This window comes from Rattus norvegicus, chromosome 2 (genome assembly GCF_021556685.1).
Source record: "Rattus norvegicus strain SHRSP/BbbUtx chromosome 2, alternate assembly SHRSP_T2T, whole genome shotgun sequence".
NCBI classification, from domain to species: Eukaryota; Metazoa; Chordata; class Mammalia; order Rodentia; family Muridae; genus Rattus; species Rattus norvegicus.
This window is the reverse complement of record NC_141535.1, coordinates 80,920,725-80,942,897: the sequence shown is the minus strand read 5'-3', so window position 1 is coordinate 80,942,897 and position 22,173 is coordinate 80,920,725. Positions and strand designations below refer to the sequence as shown.

At 40.8% G+C, this 22,173-nt stretch overlaps 1 protein-coding gene across 1 annotated transcript in view; it reads right to left on the bottom strand.

Annotated features, from left to right (window-relative positions):
- The window catches only part of Dnah5 (dynein, axonemal, heavy chain 5), a 283,019-nt gene that overhangs the window by 81,087 nt on the left and 179,759 nt on the right, over positions 1–22,173 (bottom strand). Inside the window, 8 exon segments of the mRNA NM_001419569.1 lie at positions 2,495–2,632; positions 4,032–4,211; positions 8,312–8,515; positions 12,503–12,679; positions 12,844–12,958; positions 15,387–15,618; positions 19,523–19,790; positions 20,604–20,757. Coding sequence (NP_001406498.1) covers positions 2,495–2,632; positions 4,032–4,211; positions 8,312–8,515; positions 12,503–12,679; positions 12,844–12,958; positions 15,387–15,618; positions 19,523–19,790; positions 20,604–20,757 — 1,468 coding nt within the window.

Here is a 22,173-nt window from a genome sequence, read left to right as displayed (position 1 = left end):
TCCTCTGCTACATATGTGGCTGGAGCCATGGGTCCCTCCATATGTACTCTTTTGTTGGTGGTTTGGTCCCTGGGAGCTTTGGGTGGGGGGGAGGTTCTAGTTGGTTGATATTGTTATTCTTCCTATAGGATTGCAAACCCCTTCAGCTCCTTCAGTCCTTTCTCTAACCCCTCCACTGGGGTCCCCTGCTCAGTCTGTGAGCATGACTCTGTAAACCTCTGATTCTGTATTTGTCAGGCTCTGACAGAGCCTCTCAGTAGACAACTATAACAGGCTCCTGTCAGCAAGCACTTCTTGGAATACTGCAATAGTGTCTGGGTTTGGTGTCTGTATGTGATAAATCCCTAGGTGGGGCAGTCTATAAATGGATTTTCCTTTGCATTTTGTCAGAATTTCCCATCCTTATATCCAGCTGATTAAGAAAACCGTTAGGCCCTACTTCCCCATCTTTGGTCTCTAGGTTTCCAGGTTCCTACTGCACTATAGGCAAAGGGGTTAATGCTTATGGTAGATAGAGAGGAGCAGATAGTTCTGGTTAGACGTTTGGTACAGAACACCTTGGTCCAACTCTGAGGTCTGGTCTCTGATAACTGGGCAGTAAGCCAGCTAACTCTTCAGAAGGTCAGAGAAGTTGGACCCTAAGACAAGGCACTGTGTCCTTTGTGTATAGTAGCCAGATACTCTTTGAAGAGGCCATGCAGGCCTGGGCTACAATGAACTGCACACTAGAACAACTTTGGGAGATCCACAAACACTTTTCACCTTCATCCAGCCCTAAGGATAAAGAAAGAAAATGGAACAAAAATGACTGAAAATAATGTTCATAAGTTGGCAGCAGCAGGCCCATGGTCAATGTTTGCTCAACCTAAAGAAATTTGAAATCTGTTCAAAATCATGTTTTCAAGCTATGGTCATATTTTTACAATAGCAGTTCTCTATGTTCCTTTATCTAAACTAATAAACTAATCCATGAACTAATAAGCTTTATCTAAACTAATAAACAAGTGCTCCAGAACAATAACAACAAAAAGAATGGGTGACTGCAAACCTGCTAAAATTTAAACACGATAACAATAGTTAAGAACGCTTTATTAAGGAGTGCTTCTGGATACAAGTGAATAATATCCAGAAAGACAGAAATTAATACTCTCTCCTCCTGCTTTTTAAAGGGGACTCTGTATTGGAATGCTAATTTTCTCCTTATGAAAGTGAACCCCCTGAGTAGAAATATACAAGACCATGCAGGTGCTTAGTCCTGCAAAGCATCCTTAGAGGTGCTCTCGCACAGCTTTCAGGAGACTTTGATCTTCAAGAGATGTAGATTGTATTCTACATGCCATGAAACTGCAGAGTCATAAGCAAGGGTTTTAATCTGGATAGGGTGCACTTCCAGATTAAATATTCAAAGAAATATTCAAAGAAAGAGTCACGATGGCTCCCATATGCCAAATACAATAGAGTTAATCTGATACATATGATGTGGGGCTAAAAGATTATGTAATCTAGTGTGCAGATTACTTTAAATATCTATCATCTGTGGCTTTCGGTTTCTATGAAATATGAAAGTACTTAAAATAGTGAGAAAATCATTAAAGTTGTCTTATGACTTAGAAACCCCAATGCCTTTTCTCTGCAATCTCTCCAGGGTTTTTTGTCTGCTGAGTCCAATCTGGCCTCCCTTCACCGTAAGTAAGTATTGGTAACCCAAGCACTCATGGCCATCTTCGTAAACAAGGAACCCTGAAGCATTATCTGCATGCACTCTATATTAAATCCACTTTGATTTTAGAAGGAAAGAGTACCCCAGGAGACCTTGGATTTGTATAATAGATGACAAGTCTGTGGGCCTAGATGCTAGCAAGTACAAAATCCCTTCCCCCACACCTCTTTCTCTGTATGTGTCTCTCTCTGCCTCTCTCTCCCTCTGTGTGTGTGTGAGACAGAGACAGAGACAGAGACAGATTTGTGGACAATTACTGTGCAGTAGAATATACTCCTACTGTCAGCTACATCCATGTAACAGGGAGATCTTAAGTCAACATCAAAATAGCCAAGTCCTGCCCAGGCTGTGATTGGTCAGCTTAAAGTCAGAACTTTCCCTTGACATTTCCGTACTTTGGCTCCTTCATGAAAAATAGAACAATCTGTCCCACCTACTTATAAAACTGTCTGAAAGATTAAATGTAATGTGTTGGTAGAGATGACTTCAGTTGCACAGGTTTCCTCACTGTCCTCATGCATAGAGCGACTTGAATAGCTATCCCTAGAGCCAGTTTCTGCCTGAGTGAACCATCCTGACTCTTACTTATCAATGGCTTTGAGTGTTAGTTAGAAACAGAGTCAAGGACTCAGTGAAGGACCATGTGCTGTGTGTGCATTATAAAACTCAGTGAGTTCTTGCAGGAAACCAATTCTTCAAAGAAAGATACGATAGGAATGAGAGCTCACGAGAACAAAATGTGTGAGCATCCCTCCCCTGCCAAGTGTTGCTTACCTGCTTTTCAGTCATGGCCTGTTCGTACTCTGCCTGCACCACATCAAGCTCTGCTTGCTTGTCATCCAGCTCAGCCTGGGCTTTCTGCAGGTCCTGCATGGCCAGGGCATGACGATTCTCTTGCACTATCAAGTTGGCCTGCAGGGGACATAGGGTGAGGAAGAAGCAGGAAGGCCCCAAAACTGACAGTTTAGATGGTGGGAGTTCCACCATGGCACATGCTCACAACGGTGCTTTATTCTACCTCTGCGATCACCTCAAACTGCATTAACCCAAACCCAAATATTAATGTCAATTTTTATCCATTTATAAGCATAAAATTATATGTCATAAGGATAGCAATCAGCAAATTTATTTTCCATACAGTTCTAGGCAAAACACCTAAAAACTATTTAGACTATAGAGGTCAAAATGTCAAATAAAAGCTTTTAAAGATTATCTTAAAAACCATTTCTTAAGCCAACACAATACATGACAGGCTAGACTTGTCCTTCATTGGAAGCTGAAATATGAAGCCTGGAGAAAAGTTTTTGTTTTTCTGTCTTTTGTGGGGGAAGGGGTCTTGGTTTAATGATTTAGTTCCCTATTCTTAAAATAAATACAATAAAACAAAAGTATACATTATCATGTTTGCTTGGAAAATATAAAGAGAGTGCGTGCACTTCTTACAACCAGTCTTGAGCTTGCTGGACTCTCCATTGATCAGTCTCCATGATATCAGCAAGCATGACACCAATTATCTGCTCTGGAATTCTCTGACTTTGAATGAGTCTTTGATGCATTACATAGTTCTGTAAACTTGAGACCTACCCTCTAAATCCTGCATCATCCCCTTGATACTCTCGATCATTTTATCATAATTAAGTTTATCAGCTAGCTAACAATTATAAGCAAGTCTTGGTTTATGGTTTGGAAAGATCAAATGTACAAAAACAAAATGAAGCCACAAATTATGATCATTAAGACAGGAATATTAGGGCCTGTGTTTTTTAGGTGTACTCACCTCTGTGTTTGCTAAAGATTAGGTGTCTTCTTAATAGTGATGTCAAATATAGAAATAACACTCATAAACTCAGCTACTTGGGGAAATGTAGGGTTAGGCTCAAAATGGCATTTAATTACAAATAGCTGACAGTCTTCCCTGAGGTGCAATAAAGGGAAAGAGAAAGCTCTGTCTTCTTTCTTCAAAGATGAGTATTTTCTGGCACCAGTAACTACGTCTCAACCCTGTTTCATTCATAGGATTCCTTTGCCTAAGATCTTGAACACTGTTGGAGAACATTCTGTGCTCTAATTTTCTGCTTTATTTTTCTTAAGCAACTCACAGCAGTCTCGATGTCTTCACAGATAATTAATTCCTGCTTAAAAGCCCCTGCAATCTTGGAACCACGTTATAAAGAAACATCTTGGTCTCATTGTTCAGAACCTCACTCTACATATCTGAGGGCACTGAATACCAAAGCTCTGAGCTGTACAGACCACTTGACCCAGCAGCTCGCCCAGGCACAGGTCACAGGGTTCACTCTTGGAGGCCTACCTTCAGAGGGAGCACCTCCTTGTTTATAGAGAAAAAGGAAGCCATAGCTTTGGTCCAGGAACAAAGACCAGCTACATTCCCACAGACGCGCTTGGCAGTCTCGATGTTGTAGTCGGACATTTCAAAGTAAGGACTCAAAAATTCTATCACTTCTTCATTGATTGTGTCTTTGGGGAACTGCTGTGGGAGAAAAATGTGAAATTGTGTCAAAATACTTATTTTATGAGGTATATCTAAACTCACATTCCGTTTTCAATGTAACTGAAACTAGTAAGCATGTAAAGCTAGACAAATGGTATGTGTTTTGCTTGTTTGTTTGTTTGTCAGTGTCTCAGGATATTAGGTGAAAGTCTTAAAGCTGAAAGCACAGTGTGGAATGCTTACAAAAGAAACCTACCAGCATGCGCTCTGTCCTAGCGCAGACACGTGCCCTCGTTAAATAAACTGGGATCCAGCAAAAGAGTAACGCATTTAGGTGATGAACACTATTATAGTAATTAGAATTTCAAGAGCAATAAAAACTTCTTTCCATTAATACTAAACAGGTGAATTATAAACCCATAATATCAACAACAGAAAAACAAACACACACAGCTATATTCAGGCTAAGGACATATAGATTTAGCATTTATCAGCAACTAAATGCTTAATAGATTCAGACAGAAGTTCTATTAAACTCATATGAAATGTGAGAGCAATAACTTGGACATTGCACCTTGAGAATGATGAATTAATTTTTAATCATTGAGCTTTCACAAATATGAGAGAATTATTATCTCCTGGAGAAATACAATTTTAAGACACAGCAGAAATGGATTTAGAATGCCTTCCTGTAGCAGGAAGGAAAACCCAGCCACGATGAAATTGAATGTTAAAAAAAATAATAATAATGTTTTCTCTTCTAAAAGGGTGATTATTTTCCAAGTATAAATAAATCTAGCAACTGGTAATTGCATGGAATAAACCTTCACAGACCATGTATAGCAGAGTAGAATACCCTTTCATTCAGACCTTGCTTGTCACAAGCTTCTTTCATGAGACTTAGATAATAGTGGAGATAGAGGTTCCACAAGCACTTCCCATCAAATGCACAAAGGAGATGTGGAGTCATATACAAGGAATGGATTCAAAGTCTAACCACACTATCACCTAGTCTCAGAGTTGCCAAGACAAGTCAACGACCCACTGAGTTCATAAGCTACTCATTTCTGTAGTAGAGAGAAGGCACCTTATGGTGCCATGGCTTCAGCAGTCACAGGAAGGAAAGATGGTGCTGAAGTTGTCGCTTAAAGAAAGGGCATGGAGTGGGTATTTCCCATTAGTTGTCTCTTGATCTAAATCTGGAAGATAAGACAGTAAAACTTCTGGAAGGAAACAGAAGAGGATATATTCTTCCTTGGAGGGAGCCAAGATCTAAATGGAACACAGAGAATGCTATTAATAACATCAATAAAAAGTCCTACATTAAAATTAAGAACCTCAGCTTAGCAAAAGACAGCAGTAATAAAGTGAACAAGTCAGGAAGTGGCTGAAGGTATTTGTAGCATTCGTAAAGTATTTGAAAGCCAACAGACGAAGTTTAACAGTGGGCTGGAGAGATGGCTCAATGTTGAAGAGTACATTTGGCTCCTGCAAAGAACCGAAGTTCTTGACACCCACAAGGTGGCTCAGCCATTGACAAATCCAGGTCCAAGAACCTGACTTCCTTTTGCAGCATCTGTAGCACCAGACACACATGCAAGCGAACACTCATATGTATAAAAGGAAAACAAATCTTTAAAACTAGTTTTAGCAGGAGGGAGGTAAGAGACAAAGAATCAGAAAGTTTCCAGTGAAATCATGTCTTCTAGGGATGCCGGAAACTACACCGACAAAGTTTCACTTGACTGCTGGAATGTGAGCTCAACTAGGAAGACGCCAAGAGACACACCAAAATGAGCAAGGGAAACGCCATTAGGCCCTAACCCTACACAAAGAACTACAGGAGCTAAGGAATGATGTGAGTGGGAGAGATAGTCTCTCCCAGGGAAAAGCAAACCAATTTGTTATCCAGTACAAACGGTCTGCCATGAAAACACATATACGGGTAACACTATCCAAACCGAGCAGGTTGTACTTATGTATTTAGTATTACAAATGTATGTGCATTTGCAGGTATAGCAACAATGGATGAAAATGGAGACCACGAGTTTTAAAGAGAGCCAGGAGGGGGGTGGGAGAGGGGACTCAAGGAGAAAAGAGACTGGGAAGCTGATGTAATTATAAGTTCAAAAAATAAAAGGAATAATTATAGAGAGAGAGGGACCCAAATAAGCAATTAACATAAAAATTTCTGAAAGGTTTACAAACCCACTGGAAGATTTTCAGCATCATTAGCTGTCACCGAAATTCAAATTGAGCCCATAACAAAAGAAACCGCTACTATCTCACACAAAGACATTGAAAAGCAGAAAAGAGTGTGGCTGTGGGGGTGAGTTCTGTAAGTCTTGCTGCTCCATACGTGACAGGACTTTTAAAAGAGCTCTTTCCTACAGTCTACAAACTGTAGGGGGAAAAGGTGTACAATCTATGTCTCAGAAATCCGACTCCTACAAATACGGCTAACAGAAATGCATTCACGCACCCCCCCCAAAGGTCCTGTATGTCAGAACAGATGGCAGATTCATTTGTAACGGCCAAAAGTTAGAAACAACCCAAAAACCACGTCAACGGTCCAGTAGACAAAATGGGACGCATTCACATGGTTCACGCTGGGATTGATTCAAAAGATCTCATGGAAATGAGCGTTAAATATTCAGAAAATCTGAATAGTAGTTTTTAAGTCTATTTAAGACTGGTCGCATTCACTGTGATTAAATGCTTGAATTTAAAATAAAGACAACCTGTGGTCAAAGTTCAGTTCCACCTGGGTTCACCAGGCTTCCTACCACCTACACTTTGTAGGTCACTGACGCCAAATGCACCCGTGTGGTGTAGTTCTACAAGACACCATGCTTTCTGCCTTCTCCAGACCTGTGTCCCCAGCATCAATTCTGGAATTGAAACTGGTCTTTCTAGAGTAATTCTACTGTGCAAACACTGAAAACTAATGTCTTTGTTCTCTTCCTTTTTCTTATCTTCTTCCTCAAAATAAAGCCTAACTATTACATGCTTACCACACAGAACAATCATATACTAGAAAGCTACCCCTGGAAGTGAATGCGAAGTCAACTTTTGCCACAATAAGAATGTATCTCATCTGTACAGTGAATGAAGGTCAAACCAAGACCTCATACCGTGATTTCTTATGTGGTCATTTCCAAACAAGCAATGATTATGAATGAGAAAAAAGAATAATATTTACTTCAGGCTGATGTGCTTTAAGCTTGAAAGAAACTCTAACTATATTTTTCTGCTTTGGGTGATGATTAATATGTGTATACATATTTGTTAAGCAGGACTCTTAAAATTTGAACATAACATATACAACAAAATTACAGATTTATAAATTTCTCTTCCAATAGTAGTACTTACTGTCAACTTGTACGTATGATCACAGGCAGTGGATTATGGGTATGTATAGACCGCCCCAAACAAATCAAGATTATTCAGAAGAAATACCATGTATGTACTAAACACATACAGAACTCTCTCTCTCTCTCTCTCTCTCTCTCTCTCTCTCTCTCTCTCTCTCTCTCTCTCTCTGTTGTACCCTAAACAATATAGCATAACAAACTGGACATGGTAATACGTGCATGTGATCCCAACCCTTGAGAGTCTGAGGCTGATGGCTTGTGAGCTCAAGTAGGCTGTTCAGTGAGATCATCTAACAAGAACAAAATGGATAGTGACCAGGCAGCATTTACACAGTGTTAGGATCGTAAATAATCTAGCAGTCATCTACAGCATGCAGGAGGACACGCAAGGATATATGCAAAACCTGTGTGACTTTACATAAGGAGCCTGAGCACCCTCGTATTTCTGCATCCACTGGGAGTTCTGAAAATACTGAGGATAACCTCATCTGTTCGCATGTGCAGATAGCACATCCACCTATTAAGATGCGTTAGAACGACTTTGCCAACTTTTACTGGAGTTTGCCCAGCAACATAGCTGAAAGTGCCCAGGAAAGGTCTAACACTTATGTCCGAAAGAGAAAAGTGTACTACAAAAGAATACTCACATGCATTTCCAAAATACATATGCGGAATAAAGTATTTTTACAAATGAATTCTATTAAAAGGCTCAGCTAAGAAAGACAACTGGGTTCCCTCTTAGTCCATTTTTATTGAAAGACCAACCTGTAGATTCTGGAGAAAGTTTCCTGCAGTCATCAATTTCAAAGATTCCTGCCAGGAAGGCACGGTGCAGCTTTTGTCCAGGTCAATTTTCACTGCATTGACCCTCCTGTGAAACAGCAGCAGCACGCAGTCCATGATCCGCATGATGAGGTGAGGGGGTCGGCCCAGTGTGCGCACTGTGGCGATGTCAGAGGGCTTAATGGTCTGTGGGATGGAGCATCCGAGCTCAGGTAAGAAAACGCAGACAAACAAACTTTCATGTCTGAATGCTGGTGTTTTAACAGAGGACAGGCAGCACTTTCAAATTAAGAGTCATAGGGTATATTCCCACATTTAAGCCCAAAGAAATGAACGTCCTACTAAGTCAAAATTCTTTACAATTCTCTTTTCATTTTTTTTAATTTGCTTATAATCCTGCAAGCTTCATGGTTTTTTTTTTAGGATATTTTCTTTTTCATTTTGTAACAAGAGTGGCATGTGCATGTCAGTGCAGGTGTCTGTGAAGTTAGGAGCTTCAGACCCCTCTAGGGTTTGAGTTACACGAAGTTCTGATCCACCCAATGGTGTGCGAGCAACTGACCCTGAGTCTTCTACAAGAACGGTGCATGCTTTGAACTGCTAAGCCGTCCTCTTCAGAAACCTCATCACAAGTTCCTTAATGGCATTTTCACAGATACTTAGCTTTGTCTGGCCCTTGTCATTCCTAGCACCCTCCTCCCACTTTCCTTTCCCCCTTTCTTAATCCTTATAGCCTGAGTAGTCTCCCATTTCTCATCACACATATCCCAACACCCTCTCCACTTTCTTCCCTCATCTTCTAATACACAAGAGTGGAAATTTTTATATTTAGCGAGCTACCTTCATGTAGGAAGACATTCACTGCACCTTCTCTCTCACATGCAGATCCTAGCTTCCTTTATATGTGTGTACTGATGTGAAGTTAGGTGAGTAGAAAGGCCATATTTTTACAATTTTAAGGAGCAACAAGAGAAGAGAAATGTTGGTGAGCAGATATGGAACTGTGACATTCTTAAAACTGTACAGACTTCATTGTGTTTTTTTTTTTAAAAAGTAGTCTAAAACAAAATACTCAGCACTTAAGTACTTATCAGGGTTTGAAATGAGGAAAAATACTGTATTCACGGGGCCTTTTTGCTCATTAGCTATGTAGGTCAAAAATCTGCCTCTCTCTCAAGCAACTCAGATTGTCACAGTGGACTGACACCAGAGGGTAGCCTTGGGGCTGACAGATTGAATAATTAGAGGTTTCTTAGCTGGGAACTGACCTTTGGATGAAGAGAGTTGGGCAATTCGAATTTCACACAGCTCTGAGAAAGGCTCTATTCCAATTCTAGCACGGATATTCTTATGCAGCAAATTACTTTGTAATCAGCCTCTTTTACTTGGTATCACTTTCTCTGCTGAACTTTTTATGAAATCGGTATTGGAGAAAGATGTGTCTAACTCAGGCTTACTTTTAGGACAAACAGTACATGACCCCAGGGTCTTAAAGCCTTATTTCTTATCTGCACACCCTGTCAGAGATGAAAGCTCTCTGAGATGGAGTAGACACTCACACTCAATTTGGTGATTTGCTGTGAAGAAGAGCTGTGTTTCAACCTACCAGCATTTCTGAAGGCTAGGCAGCTGGAGAAGAAATTTGAGGTGGCAAACTGAGATTTTCAGACCCTTATTTGAGATGTGTGACTTCTGAGGAAGGGTGATGGAAAGAGAAACAGCCGGTGGGAAACTAGGATCAAATTACACTTGCACAAAAATGCATCAATTACATATGTTGACAGTTGTGCACGCATGTCAGGCGTGGGAGTAAAGGAGCTGGTGCTGATTCTGTACCTGGAGACCAATGTGTTTCTTGTAACTACTGGGTTCCATTTACTGCATCTGCAGTATGAGTATGTGTAAGACCCTAGACACCATGGCAATATAACAATTACTTACCATTTGAACACACTTTATTTTTGCTGCCAACTAGTTAAAGTCTGATTAAACTTTAAGGTGGGAAGAGACACATTCTTCTTTTAATGATTTATCTATTTATTTTATATGTATGAATGCCTCCAGTATATACGTGAACTGCTTGCCTACCTAGTTCCCACAGAGATCAGAAGAGAGGGCTAGATCCCCAGAAAATCATGGATAGGTGATCCAACACCAAGTTCTCTAAACCTCTAAGCTATCTCTTCAATCCCATGGGACATATACTTTGTTATTGGTTCTTCTCAGATTGACATATCCTGATGATACAATGTACGGGTCTAGCTGCATCTAGAGTTCTCTTAGAACAGACTGACCATACCACTTTTCAAGATCTCAGAAATACAAAGACACAGTAATACACACATAGGATCAAGCAAGAAAACTATAAAATTATGTTCTATACATGCCCCTGTGGTTTGGAGGCTAAGTGTCCTTCAAAAATCCAAGATTGGTCCCCAGGGAGAAACTGTTAGAATGTGAGGAAGTCTTTTGGAGGTAGAACATAGAGGAAAGCCATTATGGAGCCCTGCCCTGTTGAAGGGGACATTGGGACTTCAGTTCTTCCCCTCTTCTTTTGCTTCATGGTCATAAAGCAAGCAGTTTTACGCCATGTGACCTGGCCATATTGTGCTGCCTCAGACCAGACTCAAAGCACTAAACGTGTAAGATAAAACAGGCCTGGTCTCTTCATACAGGAACTATCTCCAGTATTTTGCTATACTAACATGAAGTTTACAAATGTCTAATCACCACACCTCTGCTCCCACATATGTCTACACCAGTGGATGTATGGTACAGAATATTTTAGCTGTAGAGAACTGCAATATAGAGAAATACTAGAGACATCTTACAATATGAACAGAGGACGCCAACACAACTCTTAGGAAAACACTGGCCTTCTTTTGAAAAGCAATACCTGAGAAGCCTTACACTACAGTTCTGTGATTGTAAGTATCCTGAGTTCAACACGGTTTTAAAAGTCCTTGTTCAGTGCCCATGTCTTCTCTGTTGATCAAAGACTCTCAGTATAGTCAGGGTGACAAAATTGTGGGAGAGGAAGGACTACGTGTCCACAGATCTTGGAGGCTAAAGACGCAGCAGGACTTGAAGTATAGAGGCGAATAGCTTAGCCAGAGCATGGGCAACATATCAAATGCAAGTACGTATAGAAAATCAGGGAAAAAGAGAAGACAATATATCCATTAACTCACTAGACAGGAAATGCATGCAACATTTGTTATTGTTGTTTGTGATTGGGGAACTAAACCCAAAGCCTCACATATACCCAGCAAGAACTCTACCATGGAGTGGTTTAGCCCATTGGGTCAGAAATACCTAAAGAACAAAACAAAACAAAACTTAAAGACTTGGATCAAAAAGACTTGGGAATTTCTCAGGCATCATGTTAAAGAAGTGGTAAGAGAACATAATCTCATTATCGAGTTTTGATCCGTGCCCAAATGAGGTCAAATAACTTGTGTTAGCAGTGGACACGCAGCATAATTGGCTTTTTTTTTATTCATCCATTTCTAAGCCAAGGATCAATAGCCTAAGGGAATAGATGAATAGGAATGAATTAAAGGTAATCTTTAAAAGAGAATCCTGCATCGATTCCTCAACACTGACCTACCATATAAGTCATGGTCTAGCTCACAGAACACATTACATTTCTTAAAAAAAGAAAAAAGAAAGAAAGAAAGAAAGGAAGGAAGGAAGGAAGGAAGGAAGGAAGGAAGGAAGGAAGACTTCCTTTGTCACATTAATCAGCGCAGTTATGGCCACACAGTTACCGTGGCCTTGTTAGAAACCACTCCACCTCTGTCATTAAGGTACTACATTAAATCAGCAGTCTCCATTTTGGATGATTCCCAAACAGATTCAGAGGAAGCTTCATCTCATAGACCACCCACTTCAAAATCCTCAGTGAGTCCAGAAACATTTTGGAAACTTCATTCAACTTTCCCGCTGACACACAGACTATTAATGAAAACGTTGAAGGAGCAACCCAAGACTCTTGGCTGCTAATCTGTGACAGGGCTCATTATTTCTCAAAAGTGAGCACAAGATGTTAATCTGTCTGTGTGAGATCTATAGGGCTGATAGGCTCTGCAGACCCAGCTAAACCAGAGGCTACAGCTCTGGTCTGGTCCACATCGCTTCCCTGTGGGCACCTGCCACTTCACCCACATTCACCTGGAGTGCAGCTTCTGCCTCTTCTAGGGCTGGCTTTGCGGCCTCTAGTTTCTCTTCTGCAATGGCTTTGTCCTTGGAGATGCTGTCGACAATGGCCTGTGCTTTGTCCTTCACCTTCTGTACCTCAGCCTTGACCTTCTCAGCAGCCTGTGCTTTCATTGTGACTTCTTTTAAGACCTGATAAATAGGGGGAGAAAATATATCACACTGGGCACGCAACACATGTTTCTTGCCTTGGTTCGTTGATTTTGTCTACTGTAAGCAGTTTTCATACAGAACAGTGAGTAGTTTACGATAGCGGAGATTGGTATCTCTCTGCAAGTCAGTGACTGGCCACCTACCATGTCAGCTTTCTCATTGGCCACCTGCAGTTCCTTCTCCTTTACTGCCAATTCTTGGCTCAGGGCTGCAACTGATTCTGAAGCTTCTTTTAGCTTTTCCAATCCAGTATTCATTCTGGAGTTGAAACATCCATGCAAGAAATGTTAAAAAAAATGTGGCAAACGCCCTTGTTTTTGAGTGTCATTTCCCTAGGAAGTGCAACAAGGTCATAATGAAAGAATGATAATAAATAAAAATCAAACCTAAGAGGGCCTCACCCAGGAGGCCAGTCTAGGCTTAGTTCCACACAACAGATGCATGTTCTTCATCAACCACATATACGAGGTGAACGCACAAAACCATGAGCACAGAAGGAGGAGTCACTATGATCTAGAGCACACCACCCACAGCCTGATAGCGACACTCTCAACATACTCAAAGTTCCATGTAGGTGGAAGGAATATAACTTGTGATTTTTTTTTCAAAATAGTCCAATGAAATTAAAAGAAGGAAGATTTGAATTCAAGAAAGAAAATAAAATTTGAACTGGAACAGATGTGAACTAGTTACGTGCACAGACCTAAAATAATGTTCTCTAGAAGATGAGAGACCTTGCGGGCCATTGAATAACAAATCCATGAACGATAATGTAATACATGTAACCTAGTCTCCTGCCCAGGGATTCCCTTACATTGCTATCTTTCCTAGTTCTGGTTACTTTATAGCAGAAAAATGTGAATGTTGGAGAAAATATGGAGCATAGCAATGATGTTTGGGTCCAAATTTCAGTAACAGGATATTCGCTTTGCAGGGACCAGTCATAGGCCAGACTCTTCTACCCTTGTCACACAGATGATTGAGATTTTAAGGCTAAGAGGAGGTGGAATTGGGATATCGGTATCCTCACCTCACTTCTATATCTATCATATAATTATATATCATGTAATTATATCAACCAATATCATAAAAAAGTGTCAGTCCATAGAAGACACCTGGAAATTTTATCATATTAGACAACAATAAAGCCCCTCTCCGGGTTGTCCAGGATACTCCTCTATATGGCTCTTGAAGAGGGTTCCCAACCTCAGCACTAATATTTGGGCTGGATGATCCTTTGGGCTGCCCAGACTTCTGACATATGGTGATACAATGTTATAAAAATATCTCTTACATTCTAAGGGACTGGAACTTTTGCTGAACACCACAGCCGGACTTAATCATGTACCTTTGGGTCAGTCCTACTTTGTAGGCTGCCTGTTTATTTAACCCACCTTTAAGAGAAAAATCTAACAATGAACTCCACTTGCCTTGGATTTTTGCATTTAATCAATGTTTACAGTCTAAGCGAGTGCATAGCTTTAACCGTTCTTATTATTTATTTACTTTTACATCCTGATCACAGCTTACTTTCCCTCCTCTCTTTCCAGTCCCTCCCTCTTTCCTCCATCCACCCCTTCTCCCTTTCTCCATAGAAGCCAGTCTCTCGGCACATCAGGTTGCAGTAAGATTAGGCTCATCTTCTATTGAGGCCAGACAAGGCAGCCCAGTTAGGGGGAAAGGGATCCAAAGGCAGACAGTGTAGTCAGGGACAGCCCCTGCTCCTTCTGTTGGGAGTCCCACATGAAGACCCAGCTGCACAACTGTTACAAATATGCAGAGGGCTAGGTCCACCCAATGCACACTCTCTGGTTGGAAGTTCAGTCTCTGTGAGCACCTGTGGGCCCAGGTTAGTTGATTCTGTAGGTTTTCTTTTGGTGACCTTGACCCCTTTGGCTTCTTCAATGAAATACATTTTCCATGCCCTTGATCCAAAGAGAAATGCACCTGTATATCTATGTTATGGTAACAAATGCTGAAAACAAATAATGTTTGGAAGGCAATACTAAACAATATTCACCATAAATGCTGGAAACAACATATAGATATTATTTGATAGTGTTTGTTTGTTTGTTTGTTTGTTATCTGGGTCAGTTGTAGTGAGTTGTAGTCAGTGATTTAAAACCTTGTAAAATCCTATTAAAGATTTCTATAAAGGATCCCTTGTTCTTTCCCCCATTTAATTCTCTCTGTGCTGTTCAATCAATAAAAGAGTAAAAGTCCTTTGTTAGGGACAGATGTGGACACAGGGAAAGACAAGACAGGAAAAGACAGCAATCAGGCAAGTATAGATTCAAACTCATGCAACAGATAGATTAGAGACAGGAGAGACAGTGGAGACACACGGGGAGAAGTTGAGAATACAAATCTGGGTTTACTTTTGACCCAACTACTCCAAGGGGAAGTGCTTTAATTTCTTTGCTTTATGGAAGACTGATGAATTTTTGGTACACTGAGGTTATTAATGATGCATTAATGTGGCTTTGGTGGCTCGTGTGATGTGATTAAACTGATACACTGTCCTTTAAATAGCCAGGAGTGTTGGCCCCAGACTGCTGGTACTTGAGAACCCCATTTGTGACAGCCAACCATGTTTCTGGCCCTTTCAAAGCATAGACAACCAATAATTTGGCTCTGGGATGAGAGCCAGTGCCTCAAGGTGACTTTTTTTGACCTTGACACTCACCTGTTGGCCAGGCTCTGCACTTCCACGTGTTTTTCTTCATAGATGAATTTATAGCCCTGAATAAAGGAGAGGTATGATTTGGGCGTCACGTGGGTAGAGCGCCGGAACCTCTGGAAGTAATCGGCGCACTTCTCAGCTACCCCGTCCTGAAAGGAGCCCATACATTGAACCAGTTCCTTCTTGATCTCAGCGGTGCAGTCAATGTTATAGGATGAGAGGAAATGTTCCGACACTAGGAAGAATAAAGACAACACTGTCATGTTCAAAGCGGCCTGACTATGTTTCCTAGGCCAGCACACATTCTTTGTTGCCCCGGAGAGAAAGACCTCTCTGTACTTTGAGTGGTTTTGTTGTCCCTTTCACATATAAAATTAGCATCACCCCTTGTTTTCTATAACTTGGGCAGAGAAATCTTTTCTGTTTAGCGGCAGAGTTCAATGGTAGGCAGACAGCCATGTTTATGGGTTACATAAGAAAAAACCGATACAAATAACCAAGCCATCAGTGCCCACGTGCCACTCAGACTCACTTATTCTTTTGTTAACTCAGAACAGGTCAGTCCTTTAAGTCCTTTTGACTGGGTCATTTCTCATGCGGAAATGGTTATCACTACCTTTGAGTTGTTGATGATTTTTGAGTTTTTGTTTTTGCTGGGTTTTTGTTTTGGCTTTTTGTTTTAGGTTTTTTGTTTGTTTGTTTATTTGTTTGTTTGTTTGGTTGGTTGGTAGGTTCATTTTGGGGTTTTTGTTTTGTTTTGTTTTGTTTTTGTTTTAAAACTCTAGTCATCTTACTGTTAAAAGCAGTGACTGGCTATTTGCAGATCAGGCCTAATTTACAGCATCCTTTAGAGACGTTTAGGTAAAAAAAAAAAAAAAACTCTCCTAGTAGAGACTTTTACTTGTCCACAAGATCTAACAGTAAATCAACTTTAAAACACGTTTTTCATTATAAAAACAACCCAGTTCTGGGCATGATGGCATACATCTTTAATCCCAGTGCTGAGGGGACAGAGGTAGGCAGATCTCTTGAGCTCAGATCAGTTACATATGAGTAGTTCTATATGACAGTGAGCCCATGTCTCAAACAAGCATAAAGAATAAGCCAGAAGGTCAAATCTATTACCACATATACACTATGTCACCACTGTCTGTCCATCACTGAAATGAGTGAGAGGGAAATATAAAACAGTCTTAACTCCATACACTTTCAAGGATTATTTATAATGTCTATGTTAAATAATTATGAGCATTTTAATATCTGATAAGAAATAGAATATTGTATAAGACTCAAAAATAGGGGCTGGGGAATTAGCTCAGTGGTAGAGAGCTTGCCTAGGAAGCGCAAGGCCCTGGGTTCGGTCCCCAGCTCCCAAAAAAAGAACCAAAAAATAAATAAATAAATAAATAAAAATAAGACTCAAAAATAGAAATAGGACTAGCAGGAATAAGAAAGAAAGAAAAAGAATGAAGTTATCTAGAGACTCATATAAAGAACAGCCCCTTATCATTAGATCCTGAGCAGTGAATTAAGTTCTCAATGGAAGACAACAGAGGCCATCCACCAAATTGTTTGAAAAATAAAACTTACTAAATAGTAAAAGGTAATAAATTAAAATATCTGAGACTTGTGTTTCCCATATAAGTTAATCAGGGACTGTAAGGAACAGCTCAAATCTCAATATCCCAGTAAGTTTAAATCCAAACACTGGAAATATGAAGAATTCATACCTATGAAGGGATTTGTACTTATTTATTTTTGCATTGTTAGGCACGGAGGTAGGGCCTAGTCTGTAATAGGCAAATGTCCTACCTCTGAGCTATGTCTTCCGATCCTCTTGGAAATTTTTTACAGAATAGTATCCAGAATAGTTGGAACATTATTGTGTGGCAGGTATAATTGAAATAGCTCTGGTTGGCATTATGGGATGGCTTCCCTATTAGCTTCAAACTTTTTTAAACTCACTGTGTAATGAACGCACTTGACTGAGCCAAATCTCCTGGTGAAAACATACACTGAGAGCACTGCCTCACGTGATAAAACACTTGGAATCTTTAAATGTTCCCCAAAGCTGCCTGGTGCTGGGTTACCAGAGAGTTATCCTGACGGAGTGCACACTGCTCTGTGTTATTTAATCTCCCTGTTCTGGAGATGTCAGTAAAATAAAGGTTAAAGTCCTTAGAATTAGTCTCATTTTATTAATTTTCATTGTAGAAGGGCCTGAAAGACAAGTGGCTACATACATGAAAGGTAAGCTTACTGATAATGTTTGTTACTATAACATAAATAACAATAAACATCCCTTGATATTGACCAGGGTATAAATAAGTGGGGGAATTCTTGATGGCAGGAGCTCTAGGTTTAATCACAAGTAACACACACACACACACACACACACACACACACACACACACACACACACACTGGTGGGATTGCAGAGTATATATAGCCACACCTGTTTTTCATAGATTCTAAGGGTTCTAACAGGTCCTTAGGCCAGAACAGTAGTAAAGCCCAAAGAGAGGGAAATCCTTCTGGACAAGAGGATGCAAACTATGCTTGCATGGCAACCTAATATTTCAGGTGGACCTGGTCAACACCTGCCCAAAGTGGGATAAGAAGGTGTGTTCACCTTACGTCACAATAAGGGCGATGAGGAAGAGTAGGTCCTTCAGTAAGATCATGTAATTCTCCTTCCCAGAATTCCCAGCCCAGGACACACAGTAGCTCAGTGGGCTACAACCAAGCAGCTCCATAGTCTGTCTGCTTTTCTTCTCTTCTCTCTATCTCTTTTCTTTTCCTTTTTTAGTCTTTTATTTGTTTGTTTATAATATTTATTTACATGCCAAATGCTGCCTGCCCCTCCTCCAGTCCTTTCTATGTCTTTCCTAAGCACACTTTGTCTAACACACTGGGCTTCCCCAACATCTTCTGCTTTGACCCCCATAGCAGCTTAACCAGCATGGGTTTTACTTTCCTCCTGCTTCCTCCTCTTCTGGCCAGTTGCTGAGATATATAGCTTGCCTGTCCTGGGTTTGTGGTTTTTTTTTTAATATCCAATAGAAATTGTCTTTAAGCTTCTGTTTGAGTCTACTCTTAAGTTTATTCATTAATGAGACTAAGAGCTCCAGGAGGAGATGTGGGTCATCTCCTACATCACTTTTATAAAGCATATCCACCGAGTCACCTCCCAAGACCAAACTTTTCAACTTTAATAAATGTCAACCTAATCTCTGTGTATTAAGATATCTATCATGTTGGATGAAGCAAAGAAGTGCAGGCTGACAGAAACTGGGTATAGATCTCTCCCAAGAGACACAGTCAGAATACAGCAAACACAGAGGCGAATGCCAGCAGCAAACCACTGAACTGAGAATAGGACCCCCGTTGAAGGAATCAGAGAAAGGACTGAAAGGGCTGAAGGGGCTTGAGACCCCATATGAACAACAATGCCAACCAACCAGAGCTTCCAAGGGCTAAGCCACTACCTAAAGACTATACATAGACTGACCCTGGGCTCCAACTGCATAGGTAGCAACGAATAGCCTAGTAAGGGCACCAGTGGAAGGCGAAGCCCTTGGTCCTGCCAAGGCTGGAACCCCCAGTGAAGGGGATTCTTTGGGGGGAGGGCATTAATGGGGGGAGGATGGGGAGGAGAACACCCATATAGAAGGGGAGGGAGAGGGACTAGGGGAATGTTGGCCTGGAAACCGGGAAAGGGAATAACATTTGAAATGCAAATAAGAAATACCCAATTTAATAAAGATGAAAAAAAGAAAAAAATCTATCATGTATGTATATATCATCAAGCAAAACACAACAAACTCCCAACTGAATGCAAATCACAAACTGTGATCAAGGCAAAGCCTTTGCGTATCACTGAAAAACTGAAGGCCCTGTATGTTTAATCAAAGAAGCATAAATTCACTCTGGCAACCATACTTTAGTGTAAAAAAATAAGCTACCAAGTTTAAAAGAGCAGCATCTTGTAGCAAAAGTCAAAAGTCCTCAAACACTGGGCAGAGAGTTGTTCAGTCCAGTGCAGAGACAGTTGGTAGCAGAGAAAGTAAATGAGTGAGTAGTAAATAATAGAGTAAATGAGCTAGAACGCACGATAGCATTATTTCCATCACACTAACCAGCAACTAAAGCATCCTTGGGCCATCGGCTGAACCAGTCAATTGTGCATCCTGAAATAAGGGCAGGGAACTTCAAAGCTCGATTTCGAAATTTCTCTCCCACGGGTGAAAAGCAGAGCACAATGTGCAGGTTTCCTCGGACCCTGCTCATGAAATACTCATACAGGTTGTCATTGGTGGGTGGGCGCTTGGGGTGCTCCTTCTTCATGATGGATGTCAGGTCACTATTGATCTCATCAATTTCATCCCGAGCAAAGAGGTTGGAGACCTCAGAAAGAAATACAGGCAACGAAAGTCAGTATATGCATATGAAACATATCAACATGTATACTCAAAAGGTCCAGGACTTCTCCATTTGTGCTCTTAAGTTCAGCTTTTTAAAGTAAGCTTAAAACTTTCAAGATGAAATACATCGCATCTCAATGCACACATAGTGTTTCTATGACTAACTGCAAAGCCACAGCTCTCTGTTAGAGGATAAGTAGACACACCAAAGCCTGGCCTTCCTGGCTCCCCTCCATGTTGTGGTTTGCCTTGGAGTTCTCTCTGAATTTGTAAAATAAAGGCAAGAGCTCGAGATTTGGGCAGAGGGAGGAGTCGGGAGCAAGAGGGGAGGAGTCAGGAGAGGGGAGGAGTCAGGAGGGGGAGGAGAGAGGGGGAAAAAAGGAAAGAAGCTAGGAGAGAGTTGTCGTGGGAGAAGGAGAAGCTGGAGACCTGGCAAATAAAAGGTGCAAGGGATGAGGGATTTGGGAGCTAGGAATAGGACAGTGTAAGGTGGATCTGCCCAATCTAGACGCTAGATTGTTTTCTTTGTACTGGACGATTCGGGTTGGAGAGCAAACTGCAACAAACTGCAACACCTCCAGCCTCATTAGTGTTGACATCACTGTTGTAAATGCTTAGCTTCACATCCTAATTGGGAGTTTTATTCCTTAAAAACCCAATAGAAAAAGGTATTCTTTGTGCTGATTACCAAGTTCCTAAGAACATTAATTTAAGTCTCTAAAGGACAAAGAACAGAGGGAGTTCTACATTGGAAGAAATTAAGAAGGCAAAGTTATGAGAGTAAGTGAGCTCCCACCTCACCCGATGACAGGACATTGTTCATATATTCCAGAAACGACTCCTCTTTAATCTCATTGTCTGTGAAAATGAAAGTGATCCCTTTGCCTTGCTGGCCAGCAGTCCTGTACAAAACCTTCAGGTCTTCCATCAGATTTGAGGTGTTGTAGGATCTAAAAAAAATGTAGCCATTGAATTAGTCACTAAAACATTTCCATAAGAAGGCCACAGCCTTATGCTACGTAGCCATCAAATGATGCTGACTTTATTGTCCTGTGGATATATACTGTCTATAAACATTAGCAAGGTAACTAACTTTTTAACTTCACAGACACTACGTTGGTACACAAAGAACATCCCTAAGGAAAAGTTAAACCTGAAACAAACATAACTTGACACGGACAAATATCCTGTGCACTCATTTCTGGCTGTGTGCAGGTGCCATTTTGAATATACACATTCATGGAGGTAACATTTGTTGGACATAATAATTAGAAGATTTACTACACACATCAGCAATGGGAATGTTAGAAGATGCCTCATAGACTGAACTAATCCAAACTAAATCCATTAAAGCTTTGTGATATGGGAGTGAGAAGCCAAATCATGACCCACAGAGCCCTTCTAATCTTCTGAAGTCACTATTCTCTTCATATCCTTGAATTCCACATAAAAGAGTTAGTTTCAGAACAACCAGTACACTTTATCTGACTAGCTAGAAACATCTGAAATGCACCCTACCATTAATCTCCTCTCATTCCCCAAAGCAATCTGCAGATAGAAGCCATCCTACAATCAAGGAAGGTTAGAGCAATATCCACAAAGAGTGGTCCATTACTGACAAAAGCATTGACTCTCTCTCTCTCTCTCTCTCTCTCTCTCTCTCTCTCTCTCTCTCTCTCTCTCTCTCTCTGTGTGTGTGTGTGTGTGTGTGTGTGTGTGTCTCTGTCTCTGTCTCTCTGTCTCTCTGTCTCTGTCTCTCTGTCTCTCTCTCATTCTCTGTGTGTGTGTGTGTGTGTGTGTGTGTGCGCGCGCGCGTCTGTCTGTCTGTCCGTCTGTCTCTCTCATGTGTATGTGGGGCAATTGGGTTTGGGGGGTTTGGAGGGGGTTTGTTTTATTTTGTTTTGTTTTAGATGATGGTGATAGTGTTGTTTGGGTTTTTTGTTTGTTTTGCTTTGGTTTTGGTTTTGATTTTGGTTTTGGTTTTTTGTTTGTTTGTTTGGGGTTTGTTTTGCTGTTTTTGTTTTTCAAGACAGAGTTTCTCTATGTAGTTCTGGCTATCCTGGAACATAGACCAGGCTGGCCTCAGACTCAGAGATCTGCTTGGCACTGCCTCCTGAGTGCTGGGATTAAAGGTGTGTACCACCATCACTTGGCATCAGTAGACTTTTCTTTAAGATACTAAATATTTGACATCCAAACTCTGTCCTTTTAATATCCATAAACTAAATCTACAATCACTGAGTTATGGTTTCTATTACTGTGATAAAAAAAAGTGACCAAAGCAGAGCAGGAACCTGGAGTCAGGAACTGAAGCAAAAGCCATACACAAATGCTGTTTACTGACTTCTTCCACGTGTCTCCCTCAG